This window comes from Erpetoichthys calabaricus, chromosome 2, assembly GCF_900747795.2.
Source record: "Erpetoichthys calabaricus chromosome 2, fErpCal1.3, whole genome shotgun sequence".
In the NCBI taxonomy this organism is placed as follows: domain Eukaryota; kingdom Metazoa; phylum Chordata; class Cladistia; order Polypteriformes; family Polypteridae; genus Erpetoichthys; species Erpetoichthys calabaricus.
In genome coordinates this window covers 47,839,042-47,864,320 of record NC_041395.2, presented here as the reverse complement: position 1 = coordinate 47,864,320, position 25,279 = coordinate 47,839,042, and the positions used below count along the sequence as shown (strand labels likewise).

The 25,279-nt window shown below is 40.7% G+C and overlaps 2 protein-coding genes across 6 annotated transcripts in view; both read right to left on the bottom strand.

The window, feature by feature from the left end:
• Window positions 1-4,210: 4,210 nt before the first annotated feature.
• Window positions 4,211-9,415, bottom strand: sinhcafl (SIN3-HDAC complex associated factor, like). Of its 2 annotated transcripts, none has more exons than XM_028793755.2 (6): window positions 9,321-9,415; window positions 7,930-8,074; window positions 6,064-6,163; window positions 5,369-5,447; window positions 5,107-5,257; window positions 4,211-4,605 (listed from the first exon to the last, which is right to left on the bottom strand). In XM_028793755.2, exons 2-6 carry the CDS (start codon window positions 8,055-8,057, stop codon window positions 4,452-4,454), a joined length of 612 nt encoding a protein of 203 aa, XP_028649588.1. In that variant the 5' UTR covers window positions 8,058-8,074; window positions 9,321-9,415; the 3' UTR covers window positions 4,211-4,451. The 2 variants fall into 2 exon arrangements, with proteins under 2 accessions (XP_028649588.1, XP_028649586.1); XM_028793753.2 differs by having other exon boundaries at window positions 5,333-5,447; window positions 9,321-9,414.
• A 10,675-nt stretch (window positions 9,416-20,090) lies between these two features.
• dennd5a (DENN/MADD domain containing 5A) overlaps window positions 20,091-25,279 on the bottom strand; it is a 126,576-nt gene continuing 121,387 nt past the window's right edge. For all 4 annotated transcript variants that reach the window (XM_051922348.1, XM_051922349.1, XM_028793752.2 and 1 more), the window contains 2 exons: window positions 24,564-24,732; window positions 20,091-23,938 (listed from right to left, as the gene is read on the bottom strand). In XM_051922348.1, the coding sequence (XP_051778308.1) occupies window positions 23,755-23,938; window positions 24,564-24,732 (353 nt within the window). In that variant the 3' untranslated portion in view covers window positions 20,091-23,754. The remainder of the gene's footprint in view (window positions 23,939-24,563; window positions 24,733-25,279) is intronic.

Sequence of the window (25,279 nt, the reverse complement as noted above, 5' to 3'; positions counted from 1 at the left end):
CTCCTAACTGAGAGGCAGAAGCGCTACATTTGAGTAAACTGACATGGTCTGTCGATGAGATGAGCAACTGCATTCAGAAAGTCTGAAACGCCACACGCCTCGTAGGCACACAATGTGACGGTGGCGTTACTTGCATATACTATTCAACATGCACTACTCCCTGGTGCCATGATTAGCGAGTAGAACTATGAAACTTTTCTCTTCTTTGCCTGAACAATCATATGCCACATTTGTCATTAGTGTCTCCAGCACATGCATTACCCAAGATAGTCACAAATATTAATGAATTATGTTACCTTTGGTTGTATTCATTCATTTATTGAAGCTCTGATGTCTCCATTTAGCTCACTAGCTTGAGTAAAGTAATAATTCACAATAGATAATCGTGTAGCCATAGGTAGATTTCTGTCTATAATTTGAAACACTGTACTCGTCATCTGCTTATTCGTTAAGTCTTGCCCCACAGCCCTGGAATCTGTCTCATGGCTCTTCTTTGCGCTCCTCCTAATGTGGGGACCAAAAGTGTACACATCTTTGCAGATGAGGGCTCCCAGCTGCCTTCCACTGCTTTAGCATAACATCACTTGCCTTGTGCTCATCGGACTGCATTAACTAACTTATCATTCTGTCAGCCTTTATCAATGCCTGTGCATACTGTCTAGTATGGGATAATATACAGTCCATAATTTATGATACCAGAGCCTGGCTGGTGCCTTAAATACACAGTTACCATGTTTAGTTTATCCCACAGTACAGCCACAAAACAACCTCCTTGAATTACAGTTTAGATCATATTTGATAAAAACACCCACACATTTTCCAGTATAGTTATTTACAAATTATGTGTTTCTCCTCACAGATGTTTTTTGTACATTATTTTTGATGCTCGTGCAGTTTTTACAATGATCATTAATTATGATCGACAAACCGTTTTAAACATCGGAAAAATAATTCAGAATTTAATTATTAGCTTTTTAAATATGGATGTAATATCATTAGTTACAGCATATAGAGACAAGACAACCAGCAGGACTCAGTTAATACCCATATAAAAAGAGCTAGGAAACAGGGACAAAGGGAAAACTGCCAAGCAAAAACAAACCATTACGGCAAACACCTTCCACTGCCCAGCACTTTTCTAGTTAATGTGCAGTCCGTGTATAATCAACTAGATGACATATAGTATAGGAAATGTGGCTAACTGCTGAGACACCACAGACTGCAGAACAGCCAGATGGCTTTGTTTTCTTCTTTGATTTCTATAAAATACATTTAGAGACCCTTTATCAGATCTGGATGATTTTGCAGACGTCTTAAGAGGACTCACCAAAAGAAAAAAAAAAAAAAAAAAAATATGTGGATAACTTTGTGCCTACGAAAACAATCTGCAGATTTCCTAATAAGAGACTGTGGATCACTGGGGAGTTCAGGAATTTACTTAAGGCACACAGAAATGTAGTGGAGTCCATCCTGCATCATCTCCTTGGCTCACAAACACAAACCCCTTCAGTGGGTGGTGAAGGCAGCACAGAATACTACGGACATGAAAGACGCTTGCTGCCTTAGAAAAGCAAACAGCAGAATTAGGAACCTCCGCCATACTGCACAGCCGCTTTTCACACTCCACCCTTTAGAAAATGGCACAAAGCCATTGTCACTCGTACAAGTAACTTCAAGAACAGTTTCTACCCACAAAATTATAATGAGAAGCTAATCATAAAAATTCTAATATTCTAACATGTGTGTAAAAATAGTGTATAATACTAGATTTAAAACTACACATTGTGCACATATGTTGCAAGCACATACACGTCATGCTTCATAAATTAGCACAATGCTCATCTGTACTGTCAAAATGTGAATCCATTGTCTCAATTTCCTAATAAATGGGGGGGGTGGGGATACACAAGAATAATATTTAGAAAAAAAAAAAAAGTTAATTTATTACATTTCATGGACTAAATCATTTCATATTGGATATGGAGAGTCTCAATCAAAAACAAACATTGTGAGAAATGTATTTTATCAGTATTTTATTAAAATACAGAATTATTACAGTAGTGATATACAAGTATAAAATAGCATACAATTTACATTTCAGGCCAAATATTTCAAAAGTGCACAAAAATAAAATGATTTTGAGAAGTTCATTACAGCTACCGGTGAAAATGGAAAGTTTATGCAAAAAAAAATAAATAAAATAAATTATGCTGGATAACAACAAATTCATTAAAAAACAACAAAGATTTATGGTCCAAATTATTTTTGTTCTTTCAAAAAAAAAAATAAAATAAAATAAAAGAGAAAGAAAAAACACACTTGAGACAAAATAACCCAACAGTAAAAGACAAGAAACTAATGTGACAGCGGTGGCAATGTAGGAAAGATTACAAAAAGAAACAAACAAGCGCAAGCTCATTTAACTGTTTGTTCATTTAAAAGATATGTAATGGTACAGTATCCTGAGATTTAATCATTCTATTTTGGCTACTTTTTAAAATATTTCCATCCAAAATCTGAACACTGGAAAAAAAAAAAAAAACGAACTAAAAGAGCATTAACTAAGAAGTCCTTGTTCTTGACGTAACTCTACGGCATACTGTGACGACCTTCATGACAAGTCTCGTTTGAACAGCCAGAACACATCCGGCCCCTAATCGGCATCAGTGGAATAAACATCGTCCAAAAATCACGTTTCTGAGCAACACTACAAAATGTGGTCCGAGGGCCTGCTGTAGTTAATAAGAGCACTAGTGGAGGACGGGGGTCTTCAAAAATTGCCAGTAAACTTAAAACTGACATATTAAGTAGAAATAAAGTTAGCGAATTTAAATTATTACTTGGTTAAACGCGCTGAACTTATAAATAAACCAGGGGAGGATGTCAGCGAGTTCTCCTGCAGAGTTTACAAGCAAAAAGAACAAGCGCATCTGTATTTGCCGACAATGAATAAAATGGCCAGGAGCTACAGAAGTTTGGAAATACTCTAATTTTCAGCTTTTATACTAGGATTAATAGAGAAGGCACTGAAGACATACATTTATGGATTTTAAAAGGTAATTTTATTCAAAAGCAAGACTGGGGACTGTATGCCATTGTTGCATAGGTGGAGACGACTACAAGTTACGTTTACGCTTTGAAGCACAGTAGATGTATGTTACCAATAAGAGCATTTTAAAAAGTCAAGAAACTGATTTGATCATTTAAGGGGCGGACATTTTTTCCCCTCAAACGATACTCCACCGCTACAAAAGGTGGTAAGACAGTCTGAGGAAGTTCAGAAGATGAACTTTTATTAGATAATAGTTTAGGTTTCACTGAAAACCCTTCATATTTTCACAAATCAATGGATTAAACTTGTAAAGGTCTTTCAGACAGGCATACAACATGGAAAATGAATTCATGGTCGATTTTCTTCTTTTAAGTCCTTTTGCACCAAAAAAAAAAAAAAAAAAAAAAAAGTTAACAAAAGACCAACTAACTAACTGAGTGGTCCGCCGCGGGGTTCACAGCTTACATTTTTAGGGAGGCAACACATCACAAGATCTATTAAAGCTTAAACAGTACCCGGCACCCATGACATAAGTAGTACAGTTATTGCCGTAGTAAACGTTCACTGCACCTCTTGCTCAATAGTTACATTTGTTCCAGAGTTCAGATTTATCAAAAATACATTTTGTGAAGAAAGAAAAAAAAAAAACCAAATAATATCTTCACAATTCTATTTCATACTAACCCGTATTCAACTTCTTACACAATTGTATTGCAACTAATGTGTAAATAAAAGGACAAACATTTTGACAAGGCAAAATTTTTTACATTTACTGTTCCATCCCCAAACCCCCCCAACCCGCCCCCCCCCCCAAAGGCATCAAATGACGAAAACAAAACTGGTGTCCCTCCAGAACAGCACACTGTGAGCACCTCTGGGTGCCGATCATTTTCACAAGGCCATTATGCTCCAATTTTATGCACAGTGGGAACGTTTTCTGAGTAGCATATATAGAACTAGCAGTAAATACTCAAAGTTTAACAAAATAAAATCTAGTTGCTTTATTTACATATGTTGTACATGTCAATAAGAAAAAATATGTACAGTCCTTAAATGTAATAAACAAAATGTAATATATAAAAAAAAAAAAATAAAAAAAAAAGTACTTTTAGGTTTCCTGATGTTAATATCTTGCTAATGCCCATTGTTTTTAGAAAATTAAAAACAGCATTTTCTTCTCAGAAAGAGATGCTGAAAAAATCAATTTCCTGTAAAGATGCACAACTTTATGGTTTCATAGCTTGTGTGCCTGAATGATTTACCTTTTTTTGTTTGTTTGTTTTTAATAAGGTGGACGACGACAGGAATTATACAAACAAGAATGAGAGTCTGCCACTGGAGACAAAAGTAAGTGTACCCAGGGTATATCCTGAGAGCGCAATATAGCATCCGAGACCCCTTACCACTCCTCCTTCAATTCCTGCAGTGACGGTGGGGGAGGCTGAGAGAGGGTTGTTGACTTTTTTGCACTGCAGCAAGGTTTGAACATACGGGAATCAATCATGACCTCGCCAAAACGGCCTTTGTAAATAATTCCACAACACACCTTTTGCCTGCAATAGAAAATAAAATAAATAAGCCCTTGGATAAATTGTCCTGAGGCAGAGAGAAACAAAAAAATAGAGTGGTTTTACAAAAGTTCAGAACTACTTGTGTGTTTCATTGTTTCTTGCAAAATAAAAATTAAAACTTGTGATTTTCAAGCATGCTTACTATACCCAAAAATACCGTGCCAATTAAAAATGTAAGAATCCACTAAATCATATAATCTGCTGGACACCAAACACTCAAGTAAGCCTTTCACAGCATGTTATTCATCTCTAAGCATTACATAGGCTGGGTTTTTAGCAAACTTGATTTGTCAATATTTTATCCACTTCAAAGTCAAACGTTGTATTTAGAAATAATGAATTTTGTCTCCTAAATCTATATACTATGAGCCCCAGAAATGAACCTGTACCGTTCGTTTCTTTGCTAACGCATGACATGCCATTGCAAGTACTACATCGTACTACTTAAGGTGTTCACGGATGATAATATAGAAGGACCGTCACCTTTTCCAGTAAGTAAGATCAATGAAGGAAAGAACTGCAGGGGATGAATGTCTTCGTTTGGACTCGATGTCTGACCCTTCATCTGAGTGGTTGCTGTAACTTGGGGACTGTGAAGGAGAAGCACTAGATGTTGTGCTGTGGGCATCAGAATCTAGAAGTAAAGCAGAAACATTTAACACACTGTAGTATTCAACACACACTTCTGCACAAAGTCAGAATTACTCACTTTGCCTTTTCAACTTGTGCAGTTTTGCAAGCTTACTTTTCTTTTTGCCATCCACAATTTTTATCTTTTTGGGCTTTGTCAATTTGAACCCTGGTCCAGCTCGCGCATCTACAACCTATAAGAGAGCAAACAAACATCTTATTAAATACAAATAGTTCATTCTTGGGAGTATAGAGCACGTTATCACTTTTAAACCAGTTAAAAGGGCAAAGAAATAAAGGACATCTGAATCAAAATTTCCTGACTTGAAGTTCAACAATACACGCTAAATGTTCAGTGCACAATTTGGCCTTATTTTTAGAGCTACTTAAAAATAAATAAATAAAAACCATTTTAAATCCACAAACCTGGACAAATATGTGAATATATTGCTATAGCACAGGATGGCCTTATTTTTGTCAGTATATCTTAGCCAAACCAGCTGAATATAACTTGACCTAAGAAACAGTTAATATGCCAGCTATACATCTTATAAATGAAACATAAATATACTGGGCAATTAGGAACAAAACACATTAATGTTGACAAAAAATTGATTGAAAAGGCTGTTGAAACAGGACAAATTCTAAGTAATGCCAGCTTTAAGTGTTTTCTGAAAATATGAGAGAATTGTTGTTACTGTCATAAGTGGCAACAATCGCCACCTCAAAAAGCACAGACCCGGCCACAACTCAATGACTGTTCTATCAAAGGCTAACTCAGAAGCAGAGTACAGTGCAAAGACAACTTACATGGTTCCAGTTCTTTTTGGAGCCAAGAGGAAGTTTTTTCCACCGTTTCACTAGCAGCACACAAGCATTGCAGATATCTCCAGTGCGATCTTCCATCAAGCTGCCAAAAGACAAAGTGACATTACACCGGAGAAGTACAAGAAAGTACTGCAGGTATTCAAGACCCATGGTCCATTCACACTGGACTGGTGGTCCATTCAGAGTTGCTTTCCACAAACTGCTCTAGGCTGCCAGGTCTGGCTCCAGGCTTCCCCAACTCTAAAATTAGATTAATCTGCTTTAATTTATGCAGAAAAACTGTTCTATCTTAAACTATCATCAGCAGTAAGCATTATCCAAATAGTTATCATTCCAAGCAAGGCTGTACAACAGTCTCCAAACAAAAAAATAAAAATACATAAATATTGGTTTTCATCTGAGATAGATAGGCCAACAGATAGATGTGAAAGGCACTATATAATAGAGATACTGTACCCGTTATGCACTTTATTGCTTCCTTCATATGGAAATGTCTGCAAATGAATCCTGACATACAACTGTCCCATCATTCTTTACACCAAAATATAGGAGATGTGCTCAGTTACCTTAAACACAATGAATTTGTAAAACCTGAAATAAACCAAATTAAGTTCTATTCCACCAACACCAATTGCAATATTCTTAAAATTTCTAAAAAAAAAAAACAAAAAAAAAACACCCACACACCGAAAAGAAATCAGAAAAAATAAGTCTGCGCACACCCCTTATCCAGTTGTGTACAAACAGCCTTTTGCAGCCTCGCGGCATAATAAACACCCATAAGAATAGCAAAAAAAAAAAAAAAGACCATATTTTCAATAAAATAATGTTTTTTAAGCGTAAAACAGACTGTCTTACTGCACACATCACGAAATGTTCAAACAGCAGCAGTTCTCTCCAGACATCACTCTGAGAAACACAAAATGCCACCGTGCCTTCAAACACCCATCTGTGCACCCAACTGTTTCTTATTAGAATGCACATTTCCAAGGCGAGTGTCACAAGAAAGCCTGTGTGTGCGCAGTGTACTCTGTGAATCACTGACTCTCACACAACACATCAAATCATATCATGTGCAGCAGTGCACAGATTAAACTCTGGGAATCTGGAAGTTAAACAACAATGCTAACAATAAACGTACAGGAAAACGACAGACTAAATCCATGTGTATAGAACTCCTCAATACTACTACTGAATTTCTTGTCCATGTGCTTTCCTTCAAGAATGCCACCAAACAAACAAAAAAGTCACAAAGTGAAAATCTGTAAGACTTGGGAGTCTTCAGTGTGGTTCTGGCACGTGCCCATCTATCTAGTAGGAATAGTAGAGGTCTTACTTTCATATATGAAGGTGTGTGTGTACACAACAAACGCAACATTCAATTTGCCACATCTCCTACATAATTGCATCCTCCAACTGTTTATAATGCAGGTTGTTCAACTTCTGATATGTTTTGTCATAAGCAGCTCCAAAGTGACAAATACAAATGATTCTGATATGTGCAGATTTTTTGTCAAATTCTTACTTGATTATCTGCCCAACATAAAAAAGTAAGGCCTGTGTGGCTAGGATAAACTTAGATTGGCCTGGAAAGCCCAAAGTTTCAGCCCCAAGTCACAGGTGAGGATACAACTGATATTGTATCACAAACTAAAACAAACAGTTGAAGGTTTTTATTTATAAGTCACTCCGGTTTGAAAGAAAAAGATAAGTAAACGTCATGATAATGCGGCACAAAAATCACACTTGCTCGAAGAAGAAAAAAAGAAGCAACTTTAAAGTATAAAACCCCGACATCAAGCACTAACGAGCACCGAATGGGAACGGGGAGTCGAGAGCGTCGCTTACCCAAAACAGAGCCGGAAGTTTTCCTGGTATCTCCTGCTGTCCGTGAAGCGGGAGCTGGACGACTTGGTCTTGCAGATGCAGCAGCCCTCGTGGCTCCTGTAGATCTTGGATTTATGAAAGCCGAACATCTCTCCACCGAGAGAAGCTAGAGAGAGAGAGAAGACACCGACAGACCGTTGAACATCATCGCCCAACCGGCATTCTCGTAACAAAGCTGAGCAAACAAGCTGCAGGGAGCAGCCGGCAGACACGAAATCCGTCGACCCTTTTTAACTTTCCGCGGTCTTTAATAAAAGAAAGGGGCGGGCACCCAGCAGACTGGTAGCCAGCACGGCCAGCTGCTCGGCGTACTCGACTTTCCATTTGGATCGCCTGAACGAGAATGCAGGGGACTTCGGAGTATTCTTCTGCTACAAGACACATCTGACCTATTTCTTCCTCCTACCGCCAACAAAAACGACATTTTCTGCAGCGCCAGACACAACATAACCCAGTTTCGGTCACTGGAGACAAATTAAGACACGTCGGAAAGCACACTGAGCACCAACTGGCAAACGTGACGGAGAAAGCCGAGAGGGTAATTCTAAATCCCCGATTAACCTTTCCAGAAAAAGTGCAAACGAGGTTCACATGCGTCGTACAAAATGAAACCTCGATGCTTCGACTGAAAAAACCCGTGCGACTGAAATGTTCATTATTTGGCAAACAAATCATCAGTTTCGATTTCCACCGAGTATTTAAAACAAACGCAAAGATAATCTGTTCGTCTCACTCGCAGCGGACTGATTTACTGTCACTGCCCCCTCGCTGAACATCAGTCTGACGCCATCGTTATAAACGCAAACGACGAAAAGCTGCCGCAAGTTTTGAAAACCGCGATCTCGTAGTATAAAATCAGTTCACCGCTCAAAATGCATTCTATGCTAAATTCGCGATCGCCCATCTCCACGAGGGAGAAGCGAAAATTACAGACAGAGCATCTCAAACAAAAGTGGGGAGGTGCTTTTCCCTTAAGAGAGCGTTAGTAGGCAGCGTGCGCCACTGCTTAAGTGCATCTACTTTTAAGACGAATGGCCTTACAGTAACTTATTTCTTGACAGCAAGTCAATTCGGACTTTCTAATTAGAACACAGAAACGAGAAAATTCATGAGGTTTTTACGTCGAGTGTGTTCTTGATACGATTTTATTTTTTACTACCACGCCACGCTCCACACGTTCTCCCATTGTTGTGCGTAAATGATCACCTTACCGATCTGGATTAAGTCTCTCCGCGTGTGACTTAGTGCCTCCAGTCGAAGGAATCTTACGCAAAACTCAGCTGCCCTATATACTGCCGAACACTTGTAAAAGTAAGAAAAAACACGTAATAAATACAGAAAACAACACTTACCAAACAAAAAACTTTGAATCCTTACCGTTTTCTAAATAGACTACTGCGCATGTCCTACTACGACTTCTGCATACAGCTGGATATTATCATATTATTTGCATAGCACCGCCTACACCAGGCTAACAACGCCTGAGCGCCATATATGGAATATAACGTACCTGTTTAAACGTAAATATTGCCAATCGGAAAGCAGTAAGGCGTGGTTTAAATCGAAGTGTATGACGGGAGACGTAGTTTGATTCACCTACTCCCGTAAAGCATTTCAACGTAAAGAAATTCTGCTTAAAAACTACACCATCCACAAGTCAGTGTAGTTACTAATATTAAACAAACAATTCTATTGTTAGACACAGCGAAGTAGAAATGGCGCGAACGCGTTACGTGTTCTCTGTAAGAGCGCCGTTTTACTAATCTTGTAAGCAAAATCCGTTAACATTTCTTCGTTTTCTGTTGAGCATTAAACTTCTTTTCTCGTTTTTTGTCGTTAAGCAGTATAAAAGTGTGTAGCCGTGCAGTTTGTAGAGTTAACATGGTAGCTCCTCCCACCGGAATGCGCAGCCTTGTTGTGTACGTGCGCTTCATTCATAACTTGGGTCGGTAGTTGTAAATCGTGCGGCTGGGGGTGTAACGCTTCTTTTGTTTACACCTGTGTCGACAGGCGCCTGTAGCCGTCGCGAGTCGATATTATGTTAAAAGAGTTTATAAGAAAACCGTTTGCTTTTTAAAAACTCAAAGAAACGAATGGGTTTAACAGGATATTCGAATTTCAACAGAGAGTAAATTGTTACGACGTACAAATCGGCCATCTGTCCACATTATGAGGCGTTTCAGTTTGCCATGCGGTTGCCAGCCCCTCCTTTCCCCAGCCATGCATTATATCAGGAATCGGGCCGAATTCTGGACGCACTCTGCCAGTATTTTCCATATAATTATTGTACGTTATCAATTTAAAGAAGATAGTACCACCGAAACACATGCAAGGTAATATTTCCGTAAATTTTTAATTAAAAAATATTAATAATGTATAATTGCAGACTTTTCTGGTGATGCTGCAGGGTGACATTTTGGCTATTTGATAGTTGAATCCTAACTGTAATTGCAACGTGAAAGTCCATAAATCGCCGGACTTTTTAAAAGTACCGCGTGCGTTAATTATAATCTAGCCGGGCTAATCATGGTAGCGTTTCTGAGTAAGGAGGTTTGCAGTGTAACAATTTATTAGGCATAGATTGACGTCAGAATTAAATCATAACAGACAGGTACGCTACTTTGTCATGTTAGGAGTAACAGTTTTATTCATTTCTTCAACGGGTCGTATAGTGGTGGGGTGGTCACCTCACCCATTCAGATTCTGCTCCTTAGTCCTCATGTGTACAGTTTGCACATCCTCTCCGTGTCACATTGGTTTTCCTTTTCCATCTTTCAGCTTAGCTGTCTGTCCACACAGTCCATTCCACTGATGCCGGCAGACTTACTGTGCCCCGAACTATCAAAAATACTACCTGCACTTCAGAACAGGTAATGCACCCGCATGTTTGGGCCCGGCCCGTACTTGGATGGAAGGTCATCCTGGAGGGCCCCAGTGGCTGCAGGTTTTCATTCTAACGCTTTTCTTAATTAGTGACCTGTTGTTGTTGCTAATTAACATGTATTCCGTTGTTCTCTACTGTCTTTTTTTTTTTGTAATGTAGTGCAGTGACCACAACTGAACACACAACTCCATCTGTGGCCTCAGTAGTTTAAACATAACACCCTTTGACCTTCGTTCCACCATTTTAACATTTTTTAATTGCTTCTGCACATTGTCAAGGAAATGAAAATGTCTGTACGTAAACCCTTCAGTCCCTTTCAGAAGTTGCTTGCTGTAGGTCCTATCTTTGCTTCTTCCATGGTAATTGCTATTTTGCCACTTACAGCTTCACTTTTCACATTTCCCAGTTTTTCTCAGCATATCTTAACTGTATCATTAGTATACCATAAATATAAAACTGTTGTGGTCCTCATGCAAAAGCCTGATGAAGTCCATTGACGACACAAAGGCCCTGGTCAGGTTTTTTCTGTCTCGGACCCAATCAATGTACTTTATGGATTTAGATGTGCTGAATCCATTTCTGAAATTGAATTTTCTCTACCATAAACCATTTCTGTAAGATACCAGATTCAGAGGAAACCTTTCGGGGAAAAAAATATATATATATTTTTTTTCATATGTTACATTTCTTTTAAAGCATGCATATTTTCCATGCTCAGAATATTATTTGAAGTACACTGCTCAAAAAAAATTAAGGGAACACTTAATCCTCACAGTCTAACGCAGGGGTCCTCAATCACAGTCCTGGAGGGCCGCAGGTTTTTCTTCTAACCCGGTTGCTTAATTAGACAGCAATTCTTGCCAATAATTTAATGTCATGGCCTGTTAGTTGTTTTAACGCTGCTATGTCAGGTCATTCTCATATTTTAGATTTTCTTCCCCTTCCTAAGGAGATCATCCAAATGATTTGAAGGCTAAAATGGAGGAGTAATTCTCAGTCCTTCACTTTTTTCTCTTTACTTTCCTTCCAGCTATTTAATTAAACCCAATAGTGCAGATAAATACATGCAGGGGTGTAAATGGTAACAAGCTCAATGGAGAACTGCTGGTCTCTTTTGTCATTTGCATCTTATTACTAATTAGGAGTAACTAAAAACCAAGACTACAGCTGTTTAAGACTAAAATAAGCAATAAGGGTTCAAAATCTTACTGAGCGAGACCACTAAAGTGAAGCAGAAGTGTGACTTGAGCAATAAGAGCTTCTTATTAAGCAACTGGGTTGGAGCAAAAACCTGCAGCCACTGCGGCCCTCCAGGACCCTGATTGAGGACCCCTGGTCTAACGCCAAGTAAGTTAATGCTTCAGAGATATCAGTCTGTCCAGTTAGGAAGCATAATCGATTGTGAATCAACGTCACCTGCTTTGGTGCACATGGAAGTGACAACAGGTCCACTGGAGAGGCAACAACAAGACAATCCCCAAAAAGGGAATGGTGGCCACAGACGATTGCTCTCTCCTTATCGTTCCTGACAGATTCTTCTCTTGTTTAGTGTTTTGCTTGTGTCCTTATCACTACTAGTCGCATGGGGTGGTACATGCAGCCAATTCAGGTTATGCAGGTAGTCCAGCTCCTCCAGGATGGCACATCCATACGTGCTACTGTATAAGAAGCATTGTGTCTCCCAGCACAGTCTGCATAACATACAGGAAATACCAGAAGAAGGGCCCCTACACAAGGAGAGCTGGACAGGACAGTAGAAGGGCATCAACCCAGCAGCAGAACTGATATCTGCTCCTTTGTGTGAGGAGGAACAGGAAGAGCATTGCCAGAGCCCTACAAAATTTCCTCCAGCTGGCTACTGGTGTCCATGTTTCTGACCAAACTGTCAGAAACTGACTCCATGAGGGTGGCATGAGGGCCCAATGTCCTCTAGTGAGACCTGCACGCACAGCCCATCACCGTGCAGCTCGATTGGGTCGCCAATGGGGGAGCTGCCATTCTCTTCATAGATGAGAGCAGATTCACACTCGGCACATGGGACAAAAATGAAAGAGTCTGCCGATGCCATGATGAACATTATACAGCGTGACTGGTTTGGTGGAGGGTCTGGGATGCTCTGGGGAGGCATTTCCTTGGGGGGGTCGCACAGACCTCTACAGGCTAGGCAATGGTATCCTGGGGATGAAATCCTCCAAGCCACTGTCAGACCTTACGCTGGTGCAGTGGGCCCTGGGTTCCTTCTGGTGCAGGACGAGGCCTGGTCTCATGTGGCCAGAGTATGTAGGCCATTCCTGGATGACGAAGGCATTGATGACGTTGACTGGCCGCTCGTTCCCAGACCCGAATCCAGTTGAGTAGCTCCAGGACGCTATGTGTCAGTGCATCAGTGTGTTCTCCACAAATTACGCAGTATTAGTCAGTAAAGATTATCCACTCGAATGCTTCATTCATTGAGATCCGACGTGTGATTTACTGTAAGTGTTCTCTTTATTTTTTTGAGTAGTGTAAATGTTTAGCTGAGAAATGTCAGCTTAATGGTAATTGAGGTGGAAACAACTCAAAATCAAGTATTTGCTACACAATTGTGCCCCTCACACATTTTTTTCTCAATTCTTATTCCTTCAAAAAAGCCAGAAATTTTATATTTAGAAGGTTAGGAGGATGCATTTTTTTATTGTCAATAAGTGAAAAAGTTGTTTAAATGGCTTATATAGAAATATGTAAGGTGGAGTTGATCCATGCATTGGTAAGCAAATGTGGGAAAAAATACACACCACTCCTTTATTTAAAGAAAGAAATGCCGTAATTATCTTGAGACTATAAAGGCAGACAACTACGACCTCTCTTTCTCCCAAGCGTTTGGGTACAACACGTCTTTTAAAGTCCTTTTCCGTTTCTCTCATTTGTTTTTTCCCCTGAGAACACAGGAGACATCGCTCAGACGGAGAGACGTTGTAATGTGAAGTGGGCCGAGACTTGTGCTGGTCATCCCACTGTGGGACACCATCAGAGGATTAGAAGAGGCATAACAGACTGGCAAGGGAGCCCCTTCTGGAAGTAAAATGATGTTTAAAAATGACAGGTGTAACTGATCATTTCTTCAAGTCAAAGTAATTAATTTAAAAAAGAAAATCTCAAAAATAATGTTTTTCCATTAAAGCCTCTCTTGTCTAAAAAAGAAACTGGATGTGATTGAGCCAAATCTGGCCAGAGAATTGCTCTAACACCTTCAGATCGATAAAGAACACTGAAAAGGTTTGATGGGAGTGGAAAAAAAAGATGCAGTAAAATTTTGAAAGTCACTGTCGGCACCGCAAAGCCTCAAGAACACACAAGTTGTTTTAAAAATTTATAAGAAAATGCTTTACTTTAGAACTGTGCAAGAAATCGAAACATCCTAATTAAAGAAAGAAATTCATCATCTACTAGGATGAGTGTGAGTCAGTAATCAGGCAGGAGAAAAGCTCGTCCGCTGCGTCTTTAATTATCTCCTCAGTAAAAACTGAACAGGGAGCGGAGCGTCCAGCTCAGCAGCCTGGCACAGGACAGTCGAAAACAAAGAGTAGAAGTTAATTTTATCAGCAGCTGAATTTACAAAGAGTGTCGATCAATGCCTACGTTTTACACATCAGATAAAGTCTTTTTATTACACTCGTTTTTCTTATGTCTTTTAGGGTTACCCATTATCCTTGACATTTGTCCAATCTACACATCTACATATGACATCAACCTTCCTCAGGTACGTATTTGTCTTTTATGTACTTAACCACTTGAGTAGTTCCCTTCATGACGTTTCTTAAATTTGCAGATTACATTTCTAATAATGACGTGTCTTCCTATCAAAGAGAGGTGGGCCGGTGTTGCTCTTGTAACAACTTGGAGGTCAATGCTGTTAAGACGGCAGAAATGAGGATTGACCTCCACTGACGACTCACTAACGGTGCACCTTTGCAAATTAATGGCCAGATTGTGTCTGCAGTTCAGTCGTTTACTTTCCTGGGGACTACTTTCATGAATAAATTAAAATGGGACAAGCACATCACTTCAATCATCAAGAAAGCCAGGCAGAGACTGGTCTTCATTCTCCAGCTTAAGAAGCTTGGCATATCAAGGTGGATTGTTGTTCAATTTTTACTTACTACCACCATCGAGAGTTTTGTGACCTCCTCCATCACGGTTTGGTTTCCTTCCGTCTCTTCTCTTTCTAAGAGTCTGTTGCAGTGGGCGATTTGTTCAGCTGAGGAAATCACTGACTGTTATCTCTCAACATTAGAAGATTTGTTCATCGCCAGAGCAAAAAAGAGAGCAGGAATGATGGCAGCCGACGCCACCCACCCCAGCAGCCGTCTGTTCATTAAACTGCCATCAGAGAGGAGGCGCCCGTCTATCACGAGCCAAACTACACGCCATCTCTGCAGCTTCTTTCCTCAAAGTATTCAGATCCTAAATAAACTTACACTGTTTTTACAAATAGATACCTGGTAACGGTGTGGTTTGCCTACTCGTAATTACTTCATACTTGCTCAACCGGACTATCTGATGTTTATATTATTTTTGTATGGTTTTTCCGTTTATTTGAGGGTTCCATTGAAGTTTCTAAATGTTTTTGTTCAAGAATCTGTATAGTGGTTTGCACGATGTCAGGTAAATGGTGGGTTGAAATCGATCTGTCCTGAGCTGGTAACGTCTTGTATACCTAACCAAAGTCAATTCTGGTATCTTTTACATGCTAGCAATAAAGCAAGTCGGAAAACAAATGCTTATATATTGCAAGCCAAAATACTTTACTATTGTTACCTCTACATTATTCTCTCACAGAGCACAGTTTTACGTTGCAAATTAGCGTGTGCCATGACTGAGAAGAAATGGCTTTGACTTGAAACACACTAAACGTCTACCCTAAGAAGTGTGGCACAAGGGAATACATTGAGCTGTATACTGTAACTGTATTTCGCACACAGATTTAGACATACCCAATCAGGTGGCTTACTTTTCTGCGTAAAATTAAATCGTGAGTACATTTTCATAGTGAAGCGTCTGCTAATAAATGTAATTCATGTTCTGAACGTCTCGACTGTTCTGCTCAGGTTCCCCGGCAGAGTGAAGTCTGTTAAACGAACGCAGGCGGAGGTCGAAGCGACGCGGACACGAGTGCGCAGTCCCAGAGACGGGTGTTGGGTTGGTGGCTGGCCTTGTGCGAGTGTCCCTTCAGGTGGGCTCAGGCCCTGGGCAAGGTTGGCTCCTGCTGGGTGAATTTTTAACACACAGTATTTTAACAATAACATATCTCTCTATTATATTAAAAAAATCCTGCAATGAGACTTTTTGGAAGATTTTTTCAAGTCCCACAAGTCGAGACTTTGGCGATGAGATGTGTTCAAGTCGCGCCATCCTCTCAACCATTTTCAACCACAAACACGGTCCTCTCGCCTCTCATTTGTGTGAATGCTTTTGACAGACACACTTCCTGCTCTCTCAGCTCTTATAAATTTTAACGTTTTCCTCACTTTAAGTTCCAAATTAAAGAAGACATTATGTCCAAATCTTATTGAAGAATTTCATCATGAAGGGTTATCAACAGAAAAAAATGAGTACACAGGCAATCCTAGCACCGAGAAATGGTGAAGTCAAACGAAATAACACGAAAATTGTTGATCAGTTACACAGCAAATTGGTTAAATGCGTATCAATAGACTGTGCTGAAACAGTTGGTGGTGCAAAAGATGAAAACACCGTCCAGTGTTCCACCGCACAAATTACTGTAGAAAGAAGGATGTATCCAAGAAAGGTAATGTAGTAAACCTTCAGGGGATAACAATATTAGACAACAAAGGAGATCTTGATATTCCATTAGGATTAAAATGTTAACAGTTTCCTGTTAGATCAGCTTTGGCAAAGACAATTCACAAATCACAGAGCCAAACATCCAAAAAAGTCGTTTTATTTATTAGAGAGAAAGAAATGAAATTCAATCACGGGCAGTTATATGTTGTGTTGTTACGGTGAAAGTCCAAACACAGAATCAAAATTCAAAGCGATATTGACCAAAATGTAATTCAAAAAATTGTTTTTACTGAAATTTTACAGTAAAAGTGTAAGTTTAAAAAGTATTTGTGTGTTAATTTCAAAGCCAAACAGAACAAAATCGTATAACGCAACGAAAAACTTGAATGCAACATGAAACATAATTTACTCTCAAATTATTACGTTTTACTATTTTTTAATATGGTTAATTACTTGCTGTAATGGAAAATAGTAAATTGTACATACGTGAGCAGCACAACCGCAAAGAGGCTAGCGCATAATAATAATAATACAAATCCAAAAGATCTTAAAGATTTGTAGACTTGAGCCACACAGCATTACAGTTTACTGCTAGCCAGTATATAGTATGGAAAAAAAAAAAGGCAAATCATATTAGTACACAAAAGTAACATAAAATACAAAAAGTAATTATTCTGTGCACATGAATGCACTCGGGGGGCCGCACCAAGCAATTCTGACAATTCTCCATGTGACGAGACCGACACTTCAGCAAAAGGGAACGTCCAGAGATGAACCCCCGGAGTGAGGCACATCGGTTCTTACCAAAGGATGCAGAAGTGAAGTCTTTTCATCTTGAGGCCCACCACATTACCGGTTTTGTTTTTTTTGTTCCAGTGATTTCCATTCATAGACTTCATTTAGATGGTCTTAGCAAGTCTGGGGCAGTCCCAGTGTGCTCCTATGACCACCAGTTTACATCCCCAGCTAATCGGTGAGCGCGAGTCGTCCTGCTGTTCGATTTTTGTCTGAAGTTGCTCGGTGGGCTCTGTGTACGCGAAAGCCGACAACCAGTGAGTGCTCACCCAGCAGTAGCAGCCACAAGAAAAGAGGGGCAGTGGGTGTTGTGGACCTGAAGAAAGAGGAGAGGCTCATCTGTCTGACGTCAAAAGGAGAACAGAAAGGGCAGAGGCTGAGCCTGAACTCGCTGCACTGCAGAGCATTTACAGCACCGGCTGTCAGGAGAAGAGGCGAGCCCGTGATATTTGGGAAATGTCATACTGTGCTGGAACGTTAGTGTGGAGTCATGAAATTTGACATCCCCTGCGATTGCCGGTTGTGTAATCGGATATCCTCTGCTTGATGAGATCAGCAGGTGCAGTCTGCTGTGTGGACCAAGGATTTTAAAAGTGACCGTCGCTTCTCAAGGTGCAAGAGAACCAATAACTTCAGAGGGCTTGGAAAGAAAACAGACCAGTCGTGTTAGGAAATGTCTGCAGTTTATTAGAGAGGACATCTCTACAGTATCACGGGTCACGGACAGAACAGAGGCAACCAGTGCAGTTACAAAGGTAAAAAAGCTCCGACATCCCTTCCGACCAGAAGTTGTGTGACGTGATTCTGGTTTGAGGCAAAGAGTTCCACTGCGTTTACACCTCTGGTTAGTTTCTTGTGACCGACGAGGATATCAGAGACGGATGGAATCCAACCCCAGTCGTGGGGGCGGCCCAGTTCTAAGGATTTGGACGTTTGTGAGGACACTCGGATCAAATTAAAGTGACATTTTGTGAAGCTGATGGGTTTCATCAACATGTGAACAAGGATGGATTCAAAGCGACTGCTAATTTAGTTAGCCGAGGCCTTGGGAGATTTTAGGTTTAATGTCACTGCGGTGCCAAAAAAGGAAAATCCCTAAGGGCAAGAAAATGGCTGCTTTCTAAATGTGTGTCGTGCCCATGTTACTAGAGGATACTCACAAATATTAAATTTGAGCACAGGAAAGGCGCTATATAAATAAAATGTATTATTAAAACAATTCAGCTTGTTCATTTTCTAACTGACAGTTTTTCCCATTGGCACAGACACACAGAGCCCACAATCCCATTGCAGTGCATTTTCCATAAGGTTGGATGATGGCAGCTCTGGGCTCACCGCTCCTGGTAATCTTGGCTCCGAGTGCCACCACACACCACGTGCCACCCTGAAAATCAACTGCGTTGGAACTGGGGGGTGAAGACTTTAAGGAGCCTGAAACCTGCACTTGGCTATCAGCATTACGTCTGAAGTCTCACCTCCGATCCTTATTGAGGTGGTCTGGGTAGTGACTTGGCTGGCACACCTACACACACGTAATCAAGCAGTGCCAATTTAGAGAGTTGCCAGTTAATCCGAGTACACAAGAACCCAGTCAGTCATTTAAGAGATTTGATTTGTTTTTATGGCTTTTTATGATGAGATTTGGGTCTTCAAGTCAGGCCGTCTGGTTAACAACACACGGGAGCAGGCTTGGATTTGCAGCCTGTGGTCTCTCACATTGCCTGGCTGGTGCTGGTGCTGCCAGGGTCGACTCCCTGACGTGAGTTAGCAGGAGACTTCATTTGCTGCACATCTGTCTGATTTTAAGGCGGTTATGTCCACTCTGCTGTATTTTATTACACAAACACAATCTCCGTCCACACTAAAATGACCAAGAATGCATATGACGAAGATGTTCACCACCTACGCTGGACGAAGACTCCTTGAATGGTTGGTAACGTGACCAGCCACAGGATTTCTCACAAATCTGGAACAACCATGAAATGACTTGCCTTCTGCGCACGAATGCAGCACTCAAACTGCACAGAAAGTCATTTAGATGATAAGGTAAGCAGCACAGCAAGTGCCATGGAAAACAACTCTTCAATGTCGGCTATGTTGGACTATGGCTTTCTTTCTGTGAAGGGTGACCAATCAGGGAACGAGACACAATGAACAGGATCCAATCAGAAAAGGGCAGCGTAATAATCCCGTCCAAATCAGAGTCTGCTTTTTAAAACCCTGCGTTTTTGGGAGTTAAAAATGTCAGGGTAGTGCCGATGACAGGCGAAGACGGAGACTGATGGAAACCTAGTGCTGTGGACAAAGCCCCGAGTCACGACTGTGTGGTCAGGTTGGCTCTCCGGTGTTTCTATCGGCCCCTCGTTTTTTTGTGTTAATTTTAATGAACACTGCGGCAGTAATCAGACTTTCAAGTTTTAATTAAATCTCCTCTCCTTCACTTCAGCACACTCCGTCCTCGGCCATTTGCTGTAACGTCTGCTTTAGTAGCTACAGCGTCATGAATTCCTCTGCAGAACTCGGATCTGAAGCACAATATTTCGATGGACTTGACGAACCTGCTGTGTGGACCAAGGATTTTAAAAGTGACCGTCGCTTCTCAAGGTGCAGGAGAAACCAAGAACTTCAGAGGGCTTGGAAAGAAAACAAAGCAGTCGTGTTAGGAAATGTCTGCAGTTTATTAGAGAGGACAATTTCAATGCAACTACTCGAGGACATCTCTACAGTATGTACAATGCTACGGTTCACGGACAGAACAGAGGCAACCAGAGCAGTTACAAAGGTAAAAAAGCTCTCTAGAAAAGCACTCGCCAGGCGCCGTGTTAGTAGCCGTCCACTTACCACAGCAAGTTCATTATGTAAAAATATACGATACGCTCTTTACACACACTTGCCACCCGGCACGGTTTTTATTGTATTACATTTTATACACTGTACACCATGTGAGTAACTATTTGGAACACAGCCCTAGTATGAACAATAAAATAAAACAGCAACACCCCCGGGAACCTCACGTCCGTCTCCCCCACAAGCGGGTCACATCAGCTCACCGCCGACATTACGAGTTTCAGCAGGTGACCTGACTTTGGCATTTCTGGATTTTCTTGAAATGCCTTTTCGTAATCACAAAAGACTGAAAACAAAATTAAAAAAACAACAACATAAAAAGATACTCGTCGTGTGTCCCAGTTTGACACAGAAGTTAACAAAACGCTGGATTGACGGTTTCAGAGACGATTTACCCAAATGCTCCAAGTTTTACTGCGTAGCGTAGACATTTATGAGAGGAGCAGCAGCAGGCACTCTCGACGAAGAGGACGTCTGTATGAAGCGAAGGCAGCAAACACGCATGACACCTTGGGTATAAATGACTGCAGGTACAAACGCACACACACGCAGCGCTTCTGTTTTATTGATTATAGCCTGGTGTGGCATTTTCACCAGGAAAACTCTGAATGGCCAGTATGGCAGCCAACACGGTTTACTTTTTACAGGAAAGCGATCCAGAAAAGGAATCTTCACTAGTCTGAAACGCACAGGCCGCGGCTGCCATGTCTCGGGGTCCCAATACTGCATGGCGGAGCACTCACTCTACACGGAGGACATCCCTCGGGCTCAGTGGCAAGTGTGCATACAGCTCTGTAAGCTTTTATATGATCACGTCCTACAGAATGAGAATTATTTTCATGTTAGTTCTTAAATTCATTAGATCACGTGCTTTGGAAACTCACAAGACACAAACAGAGCTGCCTCAGTGCACTGGTACATTTAGGAGACAGAAGATGAACACAACTCGGTTACAAAGAGGAATCCCGAGAGGCCGACGACATACAGACACGGCCAAATAGTAAAGAGAGTGGGCTAGCAGATCTACCGGGGTCTCCCGTCACAGGCTCAGATCCTGATGGCTACCAGTAGGCCGCCTGATGCACTGGACCCTCCAACATGGAGCGACCCGAGCAACGCCATTTAGCCTAATATAAACTTAAAAAGAATTGTATACTAATGTTTGAAGCTGCCTTCGGTAAGGGGGTCTACAAGAGTAAAAATAAAACAACACACCACAGTTAAACAGACTAAAATCACGGACAGTATGCAGTTTGAAATCTACTTTCTGATTAATGACAGCTCTGTTTTCGATTGACCGAACGGGATGTCGCCGTGTCTGTAAGATGTTAGCGGCCTGTCGACAGAACACTGCGAGATAAAAGTTACGTTTCTAACACGAGTTGTACGTGCCCTTTGATTGTGTGGCCGTGTTTTATGAATACTGTCAGTTATGGCCGTCACGCCTGAAAAGTGAAATACGTGCTTGTGTGCCTCAGACGTTTAGGGTCCGGTTTGCATGCAAAGGTGGCAGTGAGCTTTTGTGTTTGATGTTATGAGGTAAAAACGTCTCAGCAGCATTAAATAAACTACAGACCTTCACAAACAGACCAATGCGGTTTTCAAATATGGTAACGCCATGGAGTTTACTGCTTACATCTCCTCCTTACAAATTAAAGGAGGAGTTTTTAAAAGAAACGGTTAAGAAATACTCGATTAGAGCCTACTGCTATACTTGAACAGTTACAAATGAGGGGAATAAAACGTCTCATTTTAAAAGTTTTTGCTTTGTTTTCTTTCTCCAGGAGAGAGATTTTGTACATAATGCATGGAAATTAATTTAATTGGAAAATTCGTCAAGTGTGCATTGTATTTGTTGATAAACGTGTAGTTATATTCTATGCACGTCTATGTAGAGCGAGATGCGCACACACTGCCATCTGTAAGTATTGGGCCTGTTTTTGCCCAGTTTACTCAGACAAACCAGTTTGAGTCTGAGGTCCTCTTTGCCGTGTCTACTGAAATATGCTTGACCACCACTTTCAATTTCACTTTGGCTACCAACGGGTGGTGCGCTGTTGTATTTACCAGTTGCCCTTCTCTTTATAGTTTGTTTGATGTACTTGGGGATCACAGTTTGGTCAAGCTGGGAAGTATAGCCATTTATATATATATATATATGGGAAGAAAAGATCTAAAATGAGTGCTGCCGAAATCCACAACAGCCGCCAGAGAGCAAGGCGGAGTGGACCACAAATGAGTTTACGGGGGTTTTGATCGCTGCATTGTGTACAGACAAGAGCGACCAGATTACAATTTAATGAACTAACAGAGTTTGGAGCCACATGATATTGGCAGGCGAGCCAACAATAAAATGATGGCAGAGAGAAAAGAAAAACACGTGCATGTGAGAAAGTGACCAAGGCAGCCATAGCTCTGACACTGGCAGTGCCTCGCTTATCTATACTGATGCTGGAACAAATGACTGTAGCAGCAAAGTGACAGAAACAGCTCATCTGTACATAACAATTACAGCACACTCACTGGCTGGCACGTCATCAGACTCGCAACACAAGGTGGCCATGTCTTACGCACACCAAGACTCGCATATTCCACGCTCAAGTCGGAGACTCCGAAAATCAAAAAAATGAATGCAGCAAAGGCAAAGCAGGAGACCACGGGGTTTGTCATCAAGCGACAAGACCAATTTGATTTACTTCCACTTACTTTGTCCCAACAGTGGTCATCTGAAATGGTGAAACTCCTAAATCCTGCTGCCAGGATAAAAATCCTAGGAGCCACGCAGGTGGGATGAGTAAAGCAATTATGAAAATTAATATCCAGTAAAAAGTTCTTATGCTTCCTATCGTTTCATGTGGAATCGGAACAGTCTGTAAATGCAGCAAAAAAAAAACAAAACATCAATGCACTTAGGCATACAGACGTCTCACACACACACATACATACACACACTCACTCACACACACACACACACACACACACACACACACACACACATATATAGTTTGTTTTAAAATCCTACCTGCATTGTAAATATAGTACTTATAAAGTATACTTTTGAGGCGACTGGGTCAGAGCTCAGCATTCACCCTCTGTTAGAATTGGTAACGTATTTAACAATAGTGCAAGCAAACAGACAAGAATATCAAAATAATACTGCTTTTTCCATTTTAAATATATTAAAATTAAGTCCTTTCATATTATATATATGAACAAACAACTAAAAATAAACTACATTGGTAATCATAATCTAGCACACACAAGGTCCTCACAGATCATTCAATTCTGTTGCAGCCAGCGTGACACGTCCACAGTCGTCTCATTGCACACGATACCCAGCGCACTGCACTGTAGCTTTAAAATAAGCCGTCAGAATGCTGTACGCTGGTCTCTCTCCATCAGAAAAGGTTGCAATGTTTGAATTTCCTAGTTTTCATTCTATGGAAATATGTACGATGGACTGTATGAAAGAGATTCTAAATACAAATTCCTTTAACTAAAGAAGCTTCTAAGGTGATGTTAAACTCTTGGAGTGTTTGCAGGACTCGGATTAGTGAGTTCACTAGCGTGTGGTCTTTAATCAGAGCCATGTCTTCATACATTTGTGCGGTGATAGGGCAGTCGGCAAGGAGAGCAATCCAGTGGTGCAGCAAGTGGTCCCTAGAAGAGAGTTTCAAAGAAGCAGACGTCAAATGTAATTAATGACAGAGCACTTCTGCCAAATTAGCTAATATGATTCAAAAAGCAGAGTTAGCAATAAAAAATATTTTTGAAGTCACAGGTGGACTTTGTAAATTTTATTAACCGCACACATGAGCGTTCAAACTCCAGAATAGACACTGCCTGGGGATTTGTTTTTTTTTTTTACCCTTAGTCTGAGCACATGAAAGCAGCAATAAGACGAGTTTTAGCAAGCCGAACACACGGTGCTCTTAATCTGAAGGATAAGATGTGCAAGCCTGGGCTTTTAAACAGCAGTCTCAGGCGGCCAACTACTGAAGGCACACTATTTACTGTTGTCTGCACCAGTGTTAGGCACAGCAGGAAACAATCCCTCCCAGGAATGAACAGAAATCAATTAAAGAGCAAACACAACGTGCAAGGCAGTTCTGCAACCTTGAAACCTCAAACAGGGATTTATCGGTCCTTAAGAACAACATTTCATTAACACACTGGGCTTTCATGAATCAGGACTGGCCTCAGTTATCACTCACATTCTTATCAATGTCTTACAGTTCTCAAACCAGTGACAGCACAGAATACCCAGTGTGACTGGCATGCTTACCTCGCCCCCAAGCACACCAGCAGCTGAAATTTGCCATCTTTCCCAATGTTTCGTGGTGTGTTGTTAACTGCATTCATAAATCTGCAGAAGGTCTGTGCTCTGGTCTGCCAGTTCTCATCTTCAGTCATTTCTCTCTGATCAAAGCTTTCAAAGTACGCTTGTGCTTTTTCTATAGGAAACAAAAACATTTCAGAAATAAAGTACTTTCTATATACAAATACATATATACTGTATATATATATATGTACACAACCAACAGTTTTTATATATGTATATTTTTATCTAGGCCAGATGATCAAAATGTTTGGAAGATGAAACTGAAAGGGATGTAACTACTGTGGAGATTTTGTAAGTGACCGAAAACTACAGTAGCTTTTGGAAACTAAATTGGGTGTGCGTTACTTGTTTCAGAACCAAGTCAAGATGGATGCTGAAAACCACAAAATCATAAGTAGTTCTATCATTGAATTTCTACCACTAGAGAATCAATACAATGGGGTCGTCCAATACATCTGGCCCTCACAGTGCAAATACTCACACACACCTAGCTAACACACTCCTGCACCACGTATTCACTTCTCTCCCTCTCACACACACACAGAGTTGTTTCACACCTGTCAAATTCAGATCTAGAGGAAATAAGGAATCATCAAGCACACAGTTTGTTGCACAGAATTCATTCTGATGTTATTCTTATTCCAAACTATCCATCCATC